Genomic DNA, 22,540 nt, shown 5'->3' on the forward strand with positions numbered 1-22,540 from the left:
GAAAAAGAGAAACAGGGTGAAATTCTAAGAAAGATTCTACATGAGAAAGCCAGTCAAAGGTTGTCCCTTTCCTTCATTACAGGAGAGGAAAATCAGGTTTAAAGTAACATTAATGAGTAGGAAAAACATGAATGAAAATAGGTTACATCTTGGTATCCATCTGTGAAATGATAAGAATACTCATAAAATTCAGATAACATTGCCTCTGGGGACAGAGAGAGTCAGGGGTCTGGAGTGGTTTTAAAAGGGGCTTTAACTTGATCTGTAATGGCTTATTTCATTTAAAGAGTGAGTGGAAGGCAAGATGCAGTGGTTCATGCCTATAATAGACTTTGGGAGGTTGAGGAGGGCGAATTGCTTGAGCCCAGGAGTTCGAGACCAGCCTGGGCAACATGGCAAAACCCCATCTCTACAAAAAATACAAAAATTAGCTGGGTGTGGTGGCATGTGCCTGTTGTCCCAGATACTGGGGAGGCTGAGGTGGGAGGATTGTCTGAGCCTGGGAGCTCAAGGCTGCCGTGAGCTATGATTGTACCATTGTACTCCAGCCTGGGTGACAAAGTGAGACCCTGTTTCAACCAATCAATCAATAAAATAAGATAAAATAAAATAAATAAGGTGAGTGGAAGCATCTGTGGCCATTTTTTTTCTTTTTTTTTAGGCAGGGTCTCACTGCATTTGGCCCAAAATGTTAACAGTCGTTAATTAGGAAATGTAGACTATGAATTAAAGGTCTTATTTAATTTTATATAGTGAGCCATATGAAACTGCCAGTATCTAATGATTTTGATCTATAAAAATGCAAATTTTATATGATTCAACCTAATTAATTTTTTTAGTGTTTCAAAATTAAAAAACAGAATCAATCTTTAAAAAGTCTTATTTCTTTGGCCACCAGAACAACACAATGTACTTGATAAAAGATGCCACTGTAGACTTGAAATCCTTTTGCAAGGCAAGACCAGCAAAATTTAGAAAAGAGGTAAGCGGGCTGGGCACAGTGGCTCACGCCTGTAATCCCAGCATTTTGGGAGGCTGAGACAGGTGGATTATGAGGTCAAGAGATCGAGACCATCCTTGCTAACATGGTGAAACCCTGTCACTACTAAAAATACAAAAATTAGCTGGACATGGTGGTGTGCACCTGCAATCCCAGCTACTTGAGAGGCTGAGGCAGGAAAATCACTTGGATTCAGGAGGTGGAGGTTGCAGTGAGCCAAGATCATTGCACCACTACACTCCAGCATGGTGACAGAGCGAGACTCCATCTCAAAAAAAAAAAAAAAAAAAAAAGAAAGAAAGAAATAAAGAAAATAGGTAAGGGGCATATTTTTGGACAATAATGACTTTATCTTTTCCAAAACCCAGATCAATGGAATCAACTTTCAATTGAGTTAACTTTTGAACCTTAAATGTATACCTGTTTTTTATTTGTTTTAATAAAAAATTCCTATTTTTAAATGTAAAAATAGAAGTATTAAGAATGAGGGACTGCTGCAGTATGATGTCTTTGCACATGGGAAAGGAAGTGTGAACGGACCCCACTTCTAGAACTGAACACAGTGTGCCCAGAGAATTACAGGTACATAAATTCAAATTAAATTATCTAGGATGATTGGTTTGGATCTCTCTCCATCTACTATGAATGACATAAGTGAGGAAGCTCACTGACAAACACAGTGCTTATGTGTGTCGGGATACAGAGGGTAGAACTGGTGGAGGATGCAACTTGCAACCTTTAACTAATAACTTCCCTTTTGCTGAACCTGTTGAACTTGGCTATGCTTAGAAATATGAGGGGGATACTACAAGGAGGAGTTTTCCTCCCTCCTGTCTTCCTATGGTGACAAGAATGATAACATACAAAAGAACAAAATGACTTACATGTTTAATATAAAGCCTATTGGAAGTATGTCACTTCCAATGACACAGAAGTATGTAGTTCAAAAGAGAAGAACAGACAGTATTTTTTAAATTACCAAGCTGGATTCTTTAAAATGGGTCCCCAAAGTTACCTTGATGAAGAGTGGCTCACGTAAAATCTTTAAGCTGAATAGCAAAAAAGCAACAGAAGGGAAATGGCCTAGAGGAGATTGTAAGAGTTAGCTGGATAGTTGGAAGTCCACAGTGGGTGCTTAAGGCCCAGCAAAGAGTACAGGTCTTTTAATTTCAAATTTAAAAATGCTACAGTTGCAGGAAATGACAGCTGTGCCCACACATTTTCCCTCTACCCACTTGCATCAAATGCCCATGTTTTAAGTCTTGCTTCTTTCTGGTAGGATAACAGAACTTGAAGCAAATACGTCAGTAGCTGCAGGCCACCAGAAGGATGGAGCCCAGAGCCTGCTGTCCTGTGAATAGTGGGGAGAGGCATATCTCTCACTGTTCCATCATGATCAAACTGCCGTACACTTAAAAAGTTCAAAATCCAGTGTCTGGACCTGGTTTTTCTAAGAGGGCATGCTTTAGGTTTTTATTGAAGGTAATATATTTTTTGAATAAAAGTGGCAACTATAGCATACCAAAAATAATGATATTGACAATAACAATGAAAGTTAATTGAGCATTTATTCTTTGAGGGACACCAGACTCAGCATTAGAAAGCTTATCTTCTGTAATTCAAATAATTCAAATAGCAACTCTGTAACATAGGTGCCATTTTTATTATTTTCATTTTACAACTGAGAAAAGTAAGGCACAGAGAGATGAAATATCATGTGCTTAAGGGACTCACGGCTAATAGGTGGCAAAAGAGTGATTTGAAACTTGACTGTTATTCTCAAAAGCCCATGAGCACCAGCTTCCTAGACTTAAAAAACTAAATTGTCATTCTCTTATCATCATCACTATTTAACATTTTCCACAAGGTTGGCCTAACCATCAACCTTTGTGCTTTTGGAAAAAAATTCTGATGGCATACTTACTCCCCCTAGATCCCTTTCCATCTGTTTCTTTGCAAAGATGATTGACGACTGAGCCCAGAGTCTAAAAATGCTGTCAACATCTGTAGCCCCAGGAGCTCATACAAAGTAACTAACTGGAAAGTCATTAACTGATGCAGTAACTATTTTCTGTCCCTAGGAGAACTTTGGCACCTGAGAGCAAGGCTCTTGGGCCCTACATGGAGAGACTGATATAGTAATTTATAATACAGCCCAACATATATGTCAAACAAACAGGGCCATTGGTGGCACAGACTAAGATACCGACTTCAAATGAAATGATATTCCAGCACTATTGTATATGATAGTCAAAGCAGCAAAGGGTTAATTAAAAGCAGTCTCTCTTGTTTCTGACAAGACCCTTTCTCCTTTGCCAATAGATGACTGTTTATACTCCCAGTTTATTTCTCCAGTCCTAAAGATATTTTATTGCCTGCTAAACTAAGTTTTCTCTAAATTGCTGCAGAAGAAAAACACCCCAAACTGCTTATTTCATCAAAACTGGCTTCTATATTATATTGGCCAAAATGAAATCCAAGAATCCAGGGCACCAAAGTTGATAATACGAGAGAGGGGCGCTTGATAAGATTTAAAAAAATTCTTTAGCGTCACAGTTGGTCATTACTTAACCTGTCAATCTCAAGTACTTAGTAGGAGTCTCTCTACCTCCTACCAGATAATTGCATTGAGTTATAGTATTTGAATTACTATTATATAAGCACCAAGAGGAAAGAGAGTATGATCAACTGCTTCATAGAATATTGGCATTTAGAATATTACCAAGTGTGAAGAGTTGCTTAAGTGCTGGTCATGATGACATGTGGTAAATTAGCCCCCAGCATCACGGCAGAGTTGACTGGCTGGAAAGTCACATGACTTCCTGACAGCCCTATTCCTTGGCAGGTGTTGGATATTTAAGTAGTGATGCTGGATTCTAATAGTACTCCCAAGGATGCAAGTGTGCTAAGGCTTTCTCCTCAAGGCATGACACACGGCACACTTGTGTGGCCTAGACAGATATCTTGGCTCTGCCACTTTCTTGTCATGCGATCCAGCACAATAATTTAATTTTCCTGAATCTCACTTTCCCAATCAGTAAAATGAGAACAGGGCTGCTTTTCTTTCATGATTCACTAGGCTGTTGTGTGGCTCGAATATGAAAAGCTGTAGAAAAAAGCTTTGAAGAATAGGTAAGTACTTAAGTACTATAAAAATGCATTAATTGCTAAGAATTTTGAGTGGGGTGTGTGTGTGGGTATGTGTGTGTGTGAGTAAGAGAGACAGCGAGTGATCGAGGGTGTTGGGAATAGAAGTAGAGGTAGGCTAGTTTGGAGGCCTTGGACTTTATTATCATTTTATTTATCTATTTATTTATTTATTTTTGAGACAGAGTTTCATTCTTGTCACCCAGGCTGGAGTGCAATGGCACAGTCTTGGCTCACTGCAACCTCTGCCTCCCAGGTTCAAGTGATTCTCCTGCCTCAACCTCTCGAGTAGCTGGGAATACAGGTGCCTGCCACCATGCCCAGCTAATTTTTGTATTTTTAGTAGAGATGGGTTTCACTATGTTGGTCAGGCTGGTCTTGAACTCTTGACCTCAGGTGATCCGCTCACCTCGGTCTCTCAGGCTGTGTTGGGATTACTGACGTGAGCCACTACACCTGGCTGACTTTATTATTATGATTATTATTATTTGAGATGGAGTCTTGCTCTGTAGCCCAGGCTGGAGTGCAGTGGTGTGATCTGGGCTCACTGCAAGCTCCACCTCCCAGATTCAAGTGATTCTCCTGCCTTAGCCTCCCAAGTAGCTGGGATTACAGGCATGTACCACCATACCCAGCTAATTTTCGTATTTTTAGTAGAGACAGGGTTTCATCATGTTGGTCAGGCTGGTCTTGAACTCCTGACCTCAGGTGATCCTCCCGCCTTGGTCTCCCAAAGTGCTGGGATTACAGGTGTGAGCCACTGCACCCAGAGACTTACTATTTTATTAATGTTTTAATGCTTCCTCCACACTCGAGAAATTGCTCAATAATTATGGTTAAATTTTTAGCACCAGTTTTGAATACCTCCTAGGAAAACCACCAATAAGTTGTTATTAGTCTACCACATATTTCCGGAACAAAAATAATTCATTTAGCTCTAAATGTTTATCTAAGGCATGAAAAACTTGGTTTAGTTCCTTGAATATCTTCAATGTTACCAAATTTATCCAAATATTTAATCTAAATTTGATGTGCTGTCATTTAAGGCCATTATGTCTGGTGGTTTCCTCATCAGTTAATCTCTACAATAGTGCTCTATCTGGCTCATTCCATCCTTTTATATTTCTGTAGACAGCTATCACCCCAAATGCCTTCATTTTATTTCTGAGCCAGTTATCTTTTTCTTGACTCAAACGCCATCATTTGGAAATATTTGTCACTTTTAGTTGGCCTCCTACGAAATCTGAAGCACATTTCGTCTATCTGTTTAAATTCGGGATCACGGGCCCTTGCTCATCCTTGCTCTATGAATCAAGGTAGAGGGCTCTTGTATAAACTGTTTTTGCTATTTTCCTATCACTGCATGTACCTTTTCTCCTCACCTAAAATAAACCAAGGTAAGCAGGAAGGGAAAAGCACTTCCCTGGGGTGAAGTGGTTCTTACCACAAAGACTTCACAGCAGATGCAAAGGCCACTGTTCTTGGTAAAGGCGTGAGTTATGTCCAGGAGAGCAGGTCTTGTCATGGGTCCCCCTGTCAAGACAATGCACTGGGGCCTGGAAGTGAAAAGAAAGGCTTGAGAGTGTGCCACTGCAAGCAGTCTGTGACCTCAGAACCATTCCAGTGGGATAACAGGGACAGAGGCTTGGAAAAATGGAACAACCTTTCCCCTGTTTTTTCGCTTTCCCACCAGAATTCTTGAATCATCCTGTCTGTCCATCTTGACATGCTCGTGCTCTCAGTTCAGTTAGTCATAGCAAAAGTGTGAAGTAAGGAAAAGGTGGTCTTGTGGTCCCTCATATGGTTTGGCTTTGTTCCCATCCAAATCTCATCTTGAATTGTAGCTTCTATAATCCCCACGTATTGTGAGAGGGACACGGTGGGAGGTAACTGAGTCATGGGAACAGATTTTCCCTTGCTGTTCTCATGATAGTGAATAAGTCTGAAGAGACCTGATGGTTTTATAAAAGGCAGTTCACCTGCACACACTCTCTTGGCTGCCACCATATAAGGTGTGACTTTGCTCCTCCTTCACCCTCCACCATGACTGTGAGGTCTCCCCAGCCATGTGGAACTGTGAGTCCATTGAATTTCTTTTTCTTTATAAATTACTCAGTCTTGGGTATTTCTTTATAGCAGTATGAACATGGACTAAAATTGGTACCGGTAGAGTGAGGTGCTGTTGTAAAATTAGCCAAAAATGTGGAAGTGACTTTGGAACTGGGTATAACAGGCAGAAGCTGGAACAGTTTGCAGGGCTTAGAAGAAGATAGAAAAATGTGGAAAAGTTTGGAACTTTCTAGAGAATTGGAGGGCTCAGGAGAAAGGAAGATGTGGAAAAGTTTGGAACTCCATAGAGACTTATTGAATGGTTTTCACCAAAATGCTGATAGTGATAATGGACAATAAAGTCCAGGCTGAGGTGGTCTCAGATGAAGATGAGGAACTTCTTGGGAACTGGAGTAAAGGTCACTCTTGCTATGCGAAGAGACTGGTGGCATTTTGCCCCTGCCCTAGAGCTCTGTGAAACTTTGAACTTGAGAGAGATGGTTTAGGGTATCTGGTGGAAGAAATTTCTAAGCAGCAAAGTATTCAAGAGGAAGCAGAGCGTAAAAGTTTGAAAAATTTGTAGTAGAAATGTTTTTTTGTGGGGAGAAATTCAAGCCAGCTGTAGAAATTTACATAAGTAACAAGGAGGCAAATGCTAATCACCAAGACAATGGGAAAGGTGTTTCCAGGGATGTCAGAGAACTTTACAGCAGCCCCTCTCATCACAGGCCTGGAGGCCTAGGAGGGAAATATGGTTTTCTGGGCATGGTCCAGGGCCCCCCTTCCTGTGTGCAGCCTTGAGACTTGCTGCCCTGTGTCTTAGCTGCTCCAGCCATGGCTAAAAGGGGCCAAGGTATAGCTTGGGTGCTGGCTTCAGAGAGTGCAAGTCCCAAGCCTTGGCAGCTTTAATGTGGTGTTGGTCCTGCAGGTGCACAGAAGACAAGAATTGAGGTTTGAGAACCCCTGCCTAGATGTCAGAAGTATGGAAATGCCTGGATATCCAAGCAGAGGTGTGCTGCAGGGGCAGGGCACTCATGGAGAGCCTCTGCTAGGGCAGTGCAGAAGGGAAATGCAGGGTTGGAGCCCCCACACAGCCTCCCCACTAGGGCACTGCCTAGTAGAGCTCTGAGGAGAGGGCCACAGTCCTCTAGACCCCAGAAATGGAGATTCACCGACAGTTTGCACTGTGCACTTGGAAAAGCTGCAGACACTCAACACCAACCAGTGAAAGCAGCCAGGAGGAGGGCTGCACCCTGCAAAGCCACAGGGGCAGAGCTGCCCAAGACCATGGGAACCTACCTCTTGCATCAACATGATCTGGATATGAGGCATGGAGTCAAAGGAGATAATTGTGGAGCTTTAAGATTTTACTGCCCCACTGGATTTCCGACTTGCATGGGGCCTATAGCCCCTTCGTTTTGGCCAATTTCTCCCATTTGAAACAGGTGTATTTACCCAATGCCTGTACTCTACTGTATCTAGGAAGTAACAAACTTGCTTTTGATTTTACAGGCTCGTAGGCAGAAGGGACATGCCTTGTCTCAGATGAGACTTTGGACTGTGAACTTCTGAGTTAATGCTGAAATGAGTTAAGACTTTGGGAGACTGTTGGAAAGGCATGATTAGTTTTGAAATGTGAGGACATGAAATTTTGGAGGGACCAGGGATGGAATAGTATGATGTAGGCTGTGTCCCCACCCACGTCTCATCTTGAATTATAGTTCTCATAATCCCCATGTGTCGTGGGAGGGACCCAGTGGGAGGTAATGGAATCATGGGGGTGGATTTTCCCGTGCTGTTCTCATGACCGTGAATATGTCTCACAATATCTGATGGTTGTACAAAGGGCAGTTCCCCTGCCCATGCCCTCTTGCCTGGCACCATGTAAGACATGCCTTCGCTCCTCCTTTGCCTTCTGACTTGATTGTGAGGCCTCCCCAGCTATGTGGAACTGGGAGTCCATTGAACCTCTTTTTTTATATAAATGACTCAGTCTTGGATATTTCTTCATAGCAGTATGAAAATGGACTAAAACAGTCCCCTTGTCTTTTTCCCTGTAGCCACCTACCCCAAATCCCAACATAATCTGTCCCTCTCCAACCAAGATTTTTATGTTACTTTCTTTCATTCTTCATACAAGCTTGTGCTTAAGGTTTCATTCAAAATAAGATACAACTAATGAAAAGCTAAAAGCGTTACTTTTAAGAGAATTCAGTAAGCCCTAAAGCCTTAAGCAGAATGGAGACAAAAGCAGAGTAAAGTGTGTGGGGATTCAGATAATCTCTCTAAAGTCACGTCCCTTAGTCCACCTTGCTATCTCGCTGCATGGAAGGTTACACCTGGCACTATGAGGGGCTGTAGTTTGGGGTGGACATAGCTCAGTATGGAAGGAAAGAAGCACTCACTTACAGGAGGTGCTGTCATAATAATGGGGCAGTACTGTCTGACTGCTTATTTTTAGAACGTACCCATAAAACTTATAACTACTTGAATGCCTTATCCCTCATTCGGGAAAGGCACTTCTAATGTGGAACAACATCAGGGTGCCTGAGACACCAGCTTTACCTGAAGTTTTTCACGTGGTCGTCCACTGTGGTTAATTCCAGAGCATTGTCTAAAGCACTCACGTAGGAAAGTGCCTGTGTGGAGGAGCCCCAGTTCACCTCTGTGGATAAAGGAGGAAATTGGCATAAAAAGCAGTGACCTTTCCTCTGTGTACCATGAATAATTTTTACAAGCCATCCCCATCTATGATTTTCCTTGGCTGTGCCAGTGATGATGAGTGCCCAAATTAGAGAAAATATAATGCGCTATTTCCTAAAAAGCACTTTGTATACTTCTATGAATACACATGAATCCTCAGAAGCGAAGGCTTCATTCCAGCAAAGGATCAGACTGTACAACTGCAGTCCAGGAAATCTTGCTTGGTGGGAGAGGCTGTGCGCTAACCACACTGCAGGCAGACAGACTTGGGAGCTGGTCAGTCCCTGAATAGATCTAAAGCATCTTCACAGATTTTTTTTTTTGAGAGAGAGTCTTGCTCTGTCGGCCAGACTGGAGTGCGGTGGCACCATCTACCGGGTTCAAGTGCAGTGGTACCATCTCCATCCGCCCGGGTTCACCAATTCTCTGCCTCAGCCTCCTGAGTAGCTGGGACTACAGGAATGCACCACCATGCCCGGCTAATTTTTGTATTTTTAGTAGAAGCAGGGTTTGGCCATATTGGCCAGGCTGGTCTCAAACTCCTGAACTTGTGATCTGCCCACCTCAGCCTTCTAAAGTGTTGGGATTACAGGCATGAGCCACCACACCTGGCCCAATTCTTAAATTGAAATGAGAAGCAGCATTTCTGTATACACAGATAATGTGCAGTAATCTTTATATTTTGAATAGTAAAACTAAATAGCATGGGAATTCTTCTAGATTTCTATGAAGAGGGTCGAGGTTCCTTAGCAAACATTTTAGTTTGATCTTTGAGAACCTAATCCCTAATCATCTTCATCACAAGGAGGTCAGTTCTCAGTTCTACCATCTCCCCCCGCTTTCTTTCTTTTCTTTTTTCTTCGTTTTTTTTAAAATTTAAGTATTAAATGGCTCTTCCAAGGTTTATGAGAGGAAGTCCCTGACATGAATGTACAGATACATCCCAGATGACAGACAGAACATATTCTTCTCAGTCTTGTTCTGGAGAGCCAGGGAAATGGGTGAACAATAATTATCGGAGATAAAGCAGATCAATATTGATCGAATGTTGACTGTGCATCAGGCATTAAGTGTACCTTAGGGTATTTATTTTTATAGGGATAAAAGCTCTACTAGTCATTGGACTTTTTTTTTTTTTTTTTTGAGACAGAGTTTCACTCTTGTTACCCAGGCTGGAGTGCAATGGCGCGATCTCGGCTCACCGCAACCTCCGCCTCCTGGGTTCAGGCACTTCTCCTGCCTCAGCCTCCTGAGTAACTGGGATTACAGGCACGCGCCACCATGCCCAGCTAATGTTTTTTGTATTTTTAGTAGAGACGGGGTTTCACCATGTTGACCAGGATGGTCTCGATCTCTTGACCTCCTGATCCACCCGCCTCGGCCTCCCAAAGTGCTGGGATTACAGGCTTGAGCCACCGCGCCTGGCTTGGACGTTTATATTTAAAAAGTGAACCTTGAATAATACCTCACATCATATATAAAAAAGAAATAAAAATGGATAATATACCTAAATATAATTCCCAAAGCATTAAAACTTCTAGAAGTTTGTGACTTTGAATTAGGAAAAGATATCTTAGATCAGATGCAAAATGGCAAGCCACAAAAGAAAAAAAAGATAAATTAGACTTCATAAATACTTAGAACTTTTATTCTTCAAAACAAATTGTAAGGAAAATAGAGAAGCAAGAGAAAATATTTGCAAAACACATACTACTAAAGGATTTGCATCCAGAACAGATAAAGAACTCTCACTACTGAATAATAAGAAAACAACTGAAAAATGAGCAAAAGATTTAAACAGACACTTGACTAAAAAATATATATGGATGGCAAATAAGATGTTCAACATTGTTAATCATTGGAAAAATGCAAACGAAACCACAATGAGGTGGCACTACATATCTATTAGAATGGCCTTTAAAAAAATCAACTGTCAATAATACATGCTGACAAACACGTGGAGCATCTAGGACCCTCATTCATGGTTTGTAGGAATGGAAAGTCATACTGCTACCACAGAAAACAGTTTGGCAGTTTCTTCTAAAGTTGTATATATATATATACATATATATATATACTTTTTATTTAATCATAAATCCTACTACTAGATATTTACCCAAGGGAACATGAAAACATAAGTCCACATAAAGTCCTGTGGACCTAAACTGAAAAGAACTCAGATGACTATCAACTAGTAGATTGAACTAAAAAGGATATGTGATGTATTCATACAATAGAATACCACTCAACAATATGAAAAACAAACCACTTACATATGCAACAGCATAGATAAATCTAAAAGCATTCTGCTAAGGGAAAGGAAGTCTTCTAAAAGGCTATATCCTGTATGTTCATATTTATATGGTATTTTGGAAAAGGCAAAGCTGGAGGATCAGACATCAGACAAGCAATCACCAGAGGCTATGTTGGAGGGTGGAGATTGACCATGCAGGGGTATAAGGGAACTTGTGGGGATGATGGGAATACCCTGTGTTTTGATGATGGTTACAACACTGTACAAGTTTATCAAAACATATAGACAGCACATTAAAAAGAGGTGAATTTTGCCATATGTAAGTTATATGTGATGTTTAAAATACGTAAAGTAGTAAATAAAAGCTAAACCGCCCCCTCCAAGGTAGTGACTACAAGCTCTGCTTTACTGGCAGAGTAAGGGAAAGGAGAGAGTGAGGCTGCCTCTGGGCTTCTCTGCACTGCACTGCTGCAGTCCCTCCCAGCTGTAATACATCTGGTACTAAAGTCAACACCCAAAGTTCACATCCAATTGACCAGCCTGTGGCATCTTCCTGTTGCTCACATCAGATTCTTTAGCATGACCTTTAAGTTTCTTATTTATCTGGCCCATACCAACTCTTCCAGGCTCCTGCTGTGACCCTTCTCCCTATCACTCAAGAGCTTTCTGTGTGGGGAAGGCTTGAGTTTCCTAAATATGCTGCCCTGCACTTACATGTGTCCTTAATGTCATTCACGGTTTGCCTTCTGCCCAGAATGTCATTCCCTGACTCTGATTAACCAAACCTCAGTTGCTTCCTTAAAAAAAAAAAACTAATTTATTTATTCATTTAAAAAATATTGGTTAAATGTCCACTGGGTGTTGACTCTGTGAACATCAGTTAGGAACCAGAAAGTTTTCCTGAATAACTCCAGTCAAAGTTAACCAACCCTTCTCTCCCACTTTCTCAGCAATTTGCTCATATCACTCTCACGGTGGTTACTCTATTGTATCATAATTAATTCCTTAAGTGTGGCTCTGTGAACTCCTTGAGGACACAAACTGTATCTAGTCTATCAGGACATCAGAAACAGAAATTGATATAATGGAAAGTTTGTCGGGTTGGTTCGGTATCATACACATTCTGGATATATGGTCAGCTCTATCACATCCTGATTATTACTTTGGCAACTCTTTCAACCCCAGTTTCTTCGTCTGTAAAATGGGACTAACAGTACTGTGAAGATTGAATGAGTGTAAGGTATGTAACAAGTGCTCGACAAGGTTAACTATTGTTATTATTACTTTTTCTTTTTTTTTCAAACAGAGTTTTGCTCTTGTTGCCCAGGCTGGAGTGCAGTGGCCTGATCTCAGCTGACTGCAACCTCCAGCTTCTGGTTTCAAGCGATTCTCCTGCCTCAGCCTCCCAAGTAGCTGGGATTACAGGTGCCCACTACCACGCCCGGCTAATTTTTGTATTTTTAGTAGAGATGGAGTTTCACCGCGTTGGCCAGGCTGGTCTTGAACTCCTGACCTCGTGATCTGCCTGCCTTGGCCTTCCAAAGTGCTGGGATTACAGGTGTGAACCACTGCGCCTGGCCCCAGCTATTGCTATTATTACATTGCATGAGATTATTAACATCCCATCTTACATAAGCCTCATTTAAGCACATAAAAGTTGCTCAATAAATGCTTAATAAATGAGTAGAGAGAGAATTGGAAACGCTATTCCATACAGTCCTTATGATCTTACCCGGCTTCTTATAAGTCACATAGATATAGAGGAAGAATTCAATGACATAGGTGATGACAGCTGCCCACCAGTTGATGACAAACATGACTGCACAGCACAAAACAGCTCCAAAAAGAGATACCCACATGTTGTAAATTCCATATGCAGGTCTCCATCCTGAAAGTAAAAAAAAAATACCGAAGGAAAACTTCCAGTCTACTACTATCAGGCACTGAATATGATAAGAATGCAGGTAACAAGTCTTTTTCCTGACATAAAGAATCAGAACTTTTAAGTCAATTTCCAAACTCTGTTATTATTTTCCTATGATATTGGATCCCTGCTCTGTGAAGATGCTACTTACACCAAATAGAATGCTGTAAAGTTTAGGAAATGTTAAGCATCTGAGAAGTGTGCCATTCAGGACCTTCCATACTTTCTGCCCCGAACGTCCTCCCAAACTCCCAAATCTTAAGCATCTAGTATCTATGCCCTCAGGAGCTGAAAAGAGGCAGAAGGAAGGGAAAGAGTGGGGCCTGTCAGGCGGGGAGGAGAAACTTCTTGGTTGTCTAAGAAAGAAAAAGTGAAGTCAATGGGCTTTTTGCTCCCAGGGAGAAGGCAGAGAAGTCATCAAGAGTCAATCTGCTTGACGTTCTGGTAGCTCTTCCATTACCCTGGGAGGACAGTGGTTGCCCTTTCAGAAATAATAATTGATGGAAAAAGAGGGAGAAATGGCTTTTTAAACCCAGTGGCTAGCAAAGCCTTGTTAAACCCAAGGTGTTAATATGTCATGCATTTTGCAATGAAAATATTCTCACAGTGCACACATGTGCGTGGGTTTTCTGTGTTCTCTTAGTTCCCTAAAGTGAAAGCAAATGGAAGACAGTATGGATAGGAGGGAAACTCTCCGATTTGAAGGGCGCCTTTCGTTAATGAAGGGGCACATTTTAATTAGGAGTTGCCAAAACACAACAGAACTTTAAGTGTTAGGAAGCAATTTTCTAAATGGCCACAAGATGGAAATAGCACTTCAAGAACATCATTGAAAATAGCCTTATTTTTCTGAGCCTGGCTTCCTGTCTGTGTGTGGGTGTGTGTGTGTTGGGTGGCGGGGGCAGTGGGCAGACATTTTCTGGGTTTGGATATCCACGTGTCTTCCTTTATATGCTTTTCTATATTCCCGCCCCTCTTTTCTTTCCCATCCTCCTTTTCACTTGTTTTTCACATAAATAATACCTCTATTATTTCACCTTATTTTTCAAAAGTGGCCATAACATGGCACGGAGTCACACATTTCTGTGTTAACAAAACACACGAAGAAACAAAAAGTCCTCTGCTACTTTCTGTAGCCAAGTATTGGTTAGATTAAGGTTAGTCTTCCATCTGTATTTTGTCTTATTGGAAACAAGTTTTCCACAGGAGGCTTAAGATCTTGTCAGGCCCTAAACGAGTGGAAATGCGTTTATATATCCCTCAAGGTGGGTCAAAGTCCTCAAGGTGGAGAACTTTCTGAAGGTAGATAATGACGTCTCCATTCTGGCAGGAAGGCAGAGGAAACTGAAGTGGACCACGGAAGCAAAAAGAGGTGAGGACTGACTAGAAAGGGGAAGGTTCTTTGGTGTGAAGTTTTGAACAACTTTAAACCACAGCCCAAAGGGGGCCCTGGTGCCACTAGCATCAATGCAGCCTATCTGCGTCTCCTCCACTCAGCAGGTAATTATGGGAACTACTCATCCTTCTCTTCTGCACCATGGGCAGGAAACAAATTGATAGTAAGGAAGTTTCAAATATATACATTAATTCCACTTCTGTGGTCACTTTCACTCTGGAAATAAATAGTGGTGTTTTTCTACTGCTGAAATAAATGTGGTTTCTCTTGCAATGAATAATTTATTACCACAGGAGAAAATTGACTTTACGGTTGGTCAAAAAGGCCATTGCTCAAATGATTCTTTTTCTATTTCAAAAATCATCCCCAAACTCACCAAAATAAAGTGGCTTACGCTTCCCACTAGGATGTAAGGAAACATATAAAGACAGATTGAACACTTTTCACTGACTTATTTCATTTTATTGAGACAAACTAACTGTTTGCTTAGGCATATTTTAGTTTTGGAAGTAAGCTTACCTGGAGATTTGGCATAAGAGGCATGGAAGCAGGAGAAATTAATAAGTGCGTATGAGGCCAGGAAAAAGTTGGAGATGATGGGAGCAATGGTGTTCAGTTCCGCTGTAAAAGAAACAGAATTGAACATGTACGTATGAGTGATGAGACCAGAGGCTAAACAGCTGTTATAGTCTGGAAGCTTGACTTTATTTGGAAATTGAAAACATAGTGAGCATCTGTCAAAGTTTAAGAAGTTAGTCATTTTTCTTTGGGGGCTACATACATGCTTTTAGCTAGGGTTTCCATAAAGAAAGAAATAAAAAAGCCTACCAATCAGAAAATTAGACAATTGAGACCTCTACCTATAAAAAGTTCAACTGGCCATGGGTAGATGTGAGACTGGGCATACAATTAACTCCCCTGTAGCTTTTTTGGAGGCGTCTAATCCTGTGTTCTTTAACTGCTAGGTACACAATAAATAGGCTTTGCAGGATATTAGTTAAATACCAGTGCACGGAAAGCTCCCCTGTGGAAATCTCCCTGCCTAGACCCAATATATGCTCTCTGATTTTCAGGACTCTTTGTCATTCATACCTTTTCCACATCTCTAGAGAGTTCTACCTCTCAGGGGTAGCAAAAATATTATTAATTATTATTATTAGTTTTGAGATGGAATCTCACTCTTGTCGCCCAGGCTGGAGTGCAATGGCACGATCTTGGCTCACTGCAACCTCTGCCACCCAGGTTCAGACGAGTCTCCTGCCTCAGCCTCCCTAGTAGCTGGGACTACATGCGCCCACCACCACACCCAGGTAATTTTTGTATTTTTAGTAGAGGCAAGGTTTCATCATGTTGGCTGGACTGGTCTTGAACTCCCTGATCTCGTGATCTGCCCACCTCAGCCTCCCAAAGTGCTGGGATTAACAGCCATGAGCCACTGCACCCAGCCCCAAAATACTTTTGCCTCAGTGAGTAAATGTCTGGTATGATTTCATTCTAGCTGGATTTTTTACTGGGCAATATAAGAAAAAACATAGAGATGTTATCCTTTATCTGAAGGTCAGACATCTATCACCCTCAGTGATGCAAATGATGTAATGATGCAAATGCAGGTGTGATTCTGGAATATGGATACCAACAAGAAAGTAGGCAAAACAGCTGCCATGAAGCTTATGCATGGAGCCAATCCACTTGTTCTGAAAGAGTGATTTTAAAGGATATTATTTCAATTTACACAAAACTTTTAAAACTTTGGTCACTTTCTCATGTAAATGCAGCACAGGGCAATGATTTGGGATCTTAAAGACTAAATTACATAATGGAAACATCTCTTTATATAATCACTTTTAATTTAATTTTTAAAAATCTAACAGAGAGAGACAAATTCCCCTCTTCAGCCTCATACAAATGCTATGAGGATTCATGAATTATAGTCACTTCCTGAGTTTAACATGCAATGAGGAGGAGCCCTCATTGCTTGGCACTGCTGTGCTGAGGAAGTCTCTGCTTGCTTATGTGTGGCTCCCAAAGCCCTCTGCCTTCTGCTTCTTTTCCTCTGATATGCTCATCAGCAAAGGTGAGGCCTTAGGGAAGAGTGAGAAATGTGCAAATTAAAGTTGATGAATGTGCCTCTCCAAGATTATGTAGCTGTTTCTATATCACCTGAGGAGAGGAAGCAGAGATTATAGTCTAGGTGAGTGGTTCTCAGATACCAGTGGTCTATGAATCTCTTGAGGAGCTTGTGAAATGTGGACTCCTTATCCTCAGAGGGTCTGACTCACGTTACTCTGGAATTGGGCCTGAAGTCTCTGCACTTTCCCAAACACCCCAGGTGATTGTGATATAGATGGTCAGTGAATCACAGTTTGAGGAACACTAACATAGGCAATTCAATTCTGCCAGCCATCGGGACGGTAGATATGGTAGTGGCATCTATGTCTAGATTTGGACAATTTCAGGCAGGTAGGAGGAAGGATTCAGCTGCCTTTTGCTGGATGGATTTCCAACACTCAGATTCAAAGAACAGATTAAAACCCAGTCTACCCTGAGTTCCTCAAAGGCCCTCTACACACAAGGATTTCTCATTTCCTTCTTAGATGCCAATATTCCCAAATGGGATCCTAAACATAAAACAGGTAATTTTTTCATGCTAAAAGGAAAGCCCTATAAATAATCAGAAGAACTCTCTGGTTTTCAATAAAAACAAGAAAACTTTACAAACCAATAAGAATAAATGCCATGGCTATAAGAAAAGTGAGAATGTATCCTCTCAGGGGTTCATTGTTTTTCCCATATCCCTTTGCAAAAAACTGCAGGGCTTTGTAGATGTTGTCCTTGCACAGAGCCTAATGGAAAAGAAGAGGAGAAATTTGTCATTTATAGCTATGCACAGTTATTTTCTCTAGGTGATTCAAACGAGAAGATTTGGGGAAAGATTAAGTGATACACAAGATGAGGCACAAGTTAACACTGCAGTTTATCATTCTTTATATTATTTGAATCGATCTTGACTATGTGGCAGACATAGCACTTGAGCCAGATGCAAACATTAACTGTTTCAGAAAATGATGGAAAATGACTGCCAGTGAGAGTGAGTATTTCAGCTTGATTCACATTCTGTGGAAACAGCAACAGGGAGAAGCACGAGCTGTTGTGCTTGTATTACCTGGAACACTTTGGGTGCGCTGACAAGGGAGGCCAAGGCGGAGGAGAGCGTTGCAGAAAAGATTCCTGCAGTGATGAGGGGGCCAAACCCTGATACCATGCTCATGACCTTGAGAGGAGAGGTACAAGTCAGGAGACTTTCTGAGGAATCTGTTGCATAAGCAAATTGCTTTTAACTAGATTTTTTTTTCCCTCTGCTTCATTTTCATTCTTGCATTCTTTTTTCATTTTTTATTTTTTGAGACTGAGTCTCCCTCTATCACTCAGGCTGGAGTGGTGTGATCTTGGCTCACTGCAACCTCTGCCTCCCAGGTTCAAGCAATTCTCATACCTCAGCCTCCTGAGTAACTGGGATTACAGGCACCCACCATCACGCCTGGCTAATTTTTGCATTTCTAGTAGAGATGGGGTTTCACCATGTTGGCCAGGCTGGTCTCAAACCCCTGACCTCAAGTGATCTGCCCTCCTTGGGTTCCCAAAGGGCTGGGATTACAGGTGTGAGCCACCATGCTCAGCCCATTTTCGCATTCTTCATTTTATTTTTTTTTAAATAGAAATGGCTTTTTTGGTTATTTATAAGATAATAAATGCTCACCACAATATATCCAGAAGATACTGGAAAGAATAAAGAAGGAAATGGTTTCAAGGATTTTGACATTTTTTTCTCTGTTCTTTGTGGCCATATGTTTCTTTGATGATGGGGAATTCTATCCAGCAGAAAGTAGTATTCTAATAAGGTTTGGGGAAGGCTCATCTCTTTACTAGTCTTTTTGCAGCCATTAACCTTTCTTCTTCCTGCACACAGAGGCTTTTTAGACCTTTGCTACTTCTGTGCTCATTAAACATAATTTTGTCTCTGAGACATGATGTGATTCTATCAATTTAAGTCATATTTTAGAATAATGAATTCAGCTGAGTTAATTTCTCTTTGTGGGTTATTAAAACAAAGAATGAAGCATTCACAACAAATTTACTTCTCCCTCTGCTCACCAATCATGTCGACAAATTAATATATTTAAAGTCCTAGTTTTTCTAACTTCCATTGTTCCTTCCCTCTTATTTACCTCCCGTCTGGCACTCACAATTTCTCTCTCAGCCTTGTCTTCCAGCCTCTCCAGGGCCAGCTCAAAGGCTTTGTCTAAGCTGTTGGCCTTGTATGAAATGCATTCCAAGATTTCTCAATGAACTTAAAACAGAGCTATCACTTCACCGCAGCAATCCCCTTACCGGGTATATATTCAAAAGAAAACAAATCATCCAACCTAAAAGATACAGGCACCTGTATGTCTATTGCAGCACTATTCACAATAGCAAAGACATGGACTCAACCTAGATGCCCATCAATGGTGGACTGTACAAAGAAAACGTGATATATATACACCATGGAATGTTACAGACATAAAAAGAAAATCATGTCCCTCTCGCAGCAACGTGGATGCAGCTAAAGGCCATTATCCTGAGCAAACTAACACAGGAACAGGAAACCAAATACCACATGTTCTCACTTATAAGTGGGAGCTAAACACTGAGTACTCATGAACATAAAGTAGCAACGAGACACTGGGGACAGAGGATGGCAAAGGTTGAAAACTAGCTATTGAGTGCTATGCTTAGTACCTGGGCGAACTACTCACAGTGAACAGAGGCTACCTGCTTTCATATCCCCAAATCTCAGCATCACACAATACACTCATGTAAAAAACCTGCACATATAGGATACTCCTTGAATCTAAAAAAACCCCTAAAATTATGAAAGAAAGAAATACATTCCAAGTGCTAACTAATTTAAGTTCCTTTCCACCATGAAATTTTGCCCAACTGATCGGAAGACACGTGGTGCCAGGAGATGACCTCTCCTTGGTGATGCAATTCATCCGAATGCCTATTATCTCCCCACCACAGTAAATGTAACCATAGGATTTGCTAACACACAATGCCTGTATGATTCTCTTCCCTCCCATCCCTTGCTGGGTTCTTGTCAGTCAATAATCAATCCATTGCAGATTAAAAAGTATTACTCCATAAGACATTCTAAAAATAAAATAATAGCAATGAACATTTCAAAATTTTGCTTCAAACCTGGAAATTATTCATCAGCCCATACTGACATGGTTCATGTCGACATCTTGAGAAGTCATAGCCCAACCCACATGCTGCAGAACCATTGCAGTTCATCCCAGAAATGATGGTGTCATTCACGTTGCCGGTGGCATCTCGGACCACACAGGCCCCTGTGGAAAAAACCGCGGCTTGTTATTTCTTTATAAGGTTCTGGTCCCTTACGGTTTTATTCTGAAAACATAGTTTACTTTGAGTCTGAACAGGTCCATTTCTTAGCCTCTGTTCACTGTGACTAATTCTTGGTAACTGGAGGCTCCCATCTGCCGAGTCCCGGGGTTTCTAGTTTTCTTAACAGGCTGCCATTTCAACTGCCTCTTGTGACTTAGATTTGAGAGGTAAGAGACTTGGGAGTTGACACTGAGTCTTAATTTCTGATCTCTTAAAACTTGTATGGCAGTGCTTCATATGTACTGCCATACATACGTCTGGCTTAGTACTAACAACCAGATATTTTTCAAGTAGAAGGATTTATTTCCTCATCTGCAAGAGAACCAAGGGGTGGCATTACGGAATTCTATTATAGCAATTAAGAGAACGCAGCCCTTATTTTCAACTAATGATACTCCTTGCATGATTTATAAAACAGTTACGGTTCTACATTATATGCAATTTTAATGGTTTAAACAATAAAGAAAATGGTTTAGAATACAATATTCAGATTTCCTAGGTAAGGGTAAAATAATATTGATCAAATATCTATCTCAGTTGATCTATTCCATTATTTTCATACATTTGAATATATGTTATTTTCTATTATAAGAATTCTATGATGAACATCTTTGCACATAAGCTTTTTCTCCTAGGATAGACTCTTAAAAATGGTATTGTGGCCATTTAAAAGACCCTTGATATATATTTTAATCACTGTTACTTCTCCCTGTGCTCACCAATCCTTACTGTGCTCACACAGCCTTAATGTGAATAAAGCTTTCCCTTGTAATTTTTTCTAACTAATCTTTGCCATTATGTATTTGATAAGATTTTTGAAATATATGAATATATGTGTAAAGAATATGTAAACTTTTCTGAACTACATGAAGGATAAATACTTTACAAACTAAATATTAACCAATAAAACTGCTTTGCCTTTCAAACTCTACCCAGGGTGGGTTCTTATGCCTTGCTAATACCCTTAAGACAGGTCCCAGTGACAGGAATGAATGGGATTCCTTAATCTTAGCCATGAAATCCACATTCTTTGAATTTGGGAGACTTAAAAGAAAATCAGAGAATATTCTATTTGAAAGAGCCATTTAAAATAATCCTTGCAGAGATTCTTTTTATCAGAGTCCTGAGAGGTAGCCTGCCAGCCTCTACTTGAATGCTGGAAATCATGGATGTCGATTATAAACTATTCATTCATATTTTACCTGTTTGTGTTGTTCATTTATGTTGAACTGAATTCTTTGAATCATGTATTTTAACCTCTCCATAATAGATCTCTCAAAATTTCCATGAAGCCAGGCCATGAGCCATTATTTGTTCTAATGACAGGACATTCACTCCATGACTATCCTCCTATGCTGGGAAAGTGTAGAAATGCTTATTTTTCCACCCATTATGGGCAAAATCAGAAACTCTGAAAGCAGATCTATAACTTTACTCATTCCCTCACTTTAACTGCAGTAAAAAAGAAAACCACTTGAGAAATTTAACTTTAGTGGTTTCAATATCATTTAAAAATGTGATTACCTAAAGCAATGAAACAAAAAAATCTCTCTACATGTAACTAAACTTGGACATGCCCCAGCAATACATCTATCTATCTATCTATCTATCCATCTATTTATTTATTTATTTTTGACACATGGTCTCAGTCTGTGCCCAGGCTGGAGTGCAGTGGTGTGATCACAGCTCACTGCACCCTTGACCTTCCAGACTTAAGTAATCCTCTCACCTCACTCTTCCGAGTGGTTGGGACCATAGGCATATGCCACCATTCCTGGCTAATTTTTTATTTTTTGTAGGGCTGGGGTTTCACTGTATTGCCCAGGCTAGTCTTGAACTCCTGGGCTTAAGCAATCCTCTGGCCTCAGCCTCCCAAAATAGTGGGATTACAGGCATGAGCTACTGTGCCCAGCCCCAGCAATACTTTTAACAAAGTTATCAAATTTCCTCAGATTAAAGACAGTGAGACCAGGAAGGATTTATGGTCAATTTTTGCTTTTATCTCCAGAAACCAATTGTAGGTACATGCACCTTCTCAATTTCTCTTACAGTAAACAGAAGAGGACTGGGATGTGCCCTTTGGCCTCCACAGTGTCCAGCCTGGAGCTGTTTTCCCTATTGTACACAAAAGATGGTTTTCTTCTCTAAATGTTGGGAAACCACATTTCTTCCTCTCCTACTATGGCAAAAGTAGGAGGCAGCCCCTGACCAGGAGGAGGTATGGCTGCAGGCAGCAGGTGGAACCCAAGTGATCCTCAGGAACAGCCGGTGAGCACAAGTATTGTCTGTTCACTGAACAATATAGGGGCCAGCTGCCCACACTGCTGGGTCTTGTTCTGATTTTCCGTCAACTGGTGACAGCGACATTTCCATATTAGGGATAGCAGTGCAAGGATGAGACACAGTCACAAATTCCATATCTTTCATACTTCCCTCAGGCTGTTTTTAAGTTTAGATGGTTTTGTTTTTCACTTCTTTTCTCTATTCTGTTTCTCTCCTGCCTCTTAGAACAAAGGAAGTGTATCCTGAAAGTGGTAGCCTCCTTAGCAGTGGGATTATAATCAAGGATAGTAAAATGGAACCCTCTTTGTGTTCAGGTAGAATGACAACCTGATT

At 40.9% G+C, this 22,540-nt stretch overlaps 1 protein-coding gene across 5 annotated transcripts in view; it reads right to left on the reverse strand.

Moving 5' to 3' along the window:
- Positions 1-22,540, reverse strand: part of SLC12A1 (solute carrier family 12 member 1) — a 100,306-nt gene that overhangs the window by 43,068 nt on the left and 34,698 nt on the right. For all 5 annotated transcript variants that reach the window (XM_032297532.1, XM_032297528.1, XM_032297531.1 and 2 more), the window contains 7 exons: positions 19,715-19,866; positions 17,637-17,744; positions 17,193-17,316; positions 14,993-15,094; positions 12,886-13,041; positions 8,762-8,861; positions 5,592-5,703 (listed from right to left, as the gene is read on the reverse strand). In XM_032297532.1, the coding sequence (XP_032153423.1) occupies positions 5,592-5,703; positions 8,762-8,861; positions 12,886-13,041; positions 14,993-15,094; positions 17,193-17,316; positions 17,637-17,744; positions 19,715-19,866 (854 nt within the window). The remainder of the gene's footprint in view (positions 1-5,591; positions 5,704-8,761; positions 8,862-12,885; positions 13,042-14,992; positions 15,095-17,192; positions 17,317-17,636; positions 17,745-19,714; positions 19,867-22,540) is intronic.

The sequence above is a fragment of the Sapajus apella genome, unplaced genomic scaffold, assembly GCF_009761245.1.
Source record: "Sapajus apella isolate SASKATOON/1434 unplaced genomic scaffold, GSC_monkey_1.0 scaffold37, whole genome shotgun sequence".
In the NCBI taxonomy this organism is placed as follows: domain Eukaryota; kingdom Metazoa; phylum Chordata; class Mammalia; order Primates; family Cebidae; genus Sapajus; species Sapajus apella.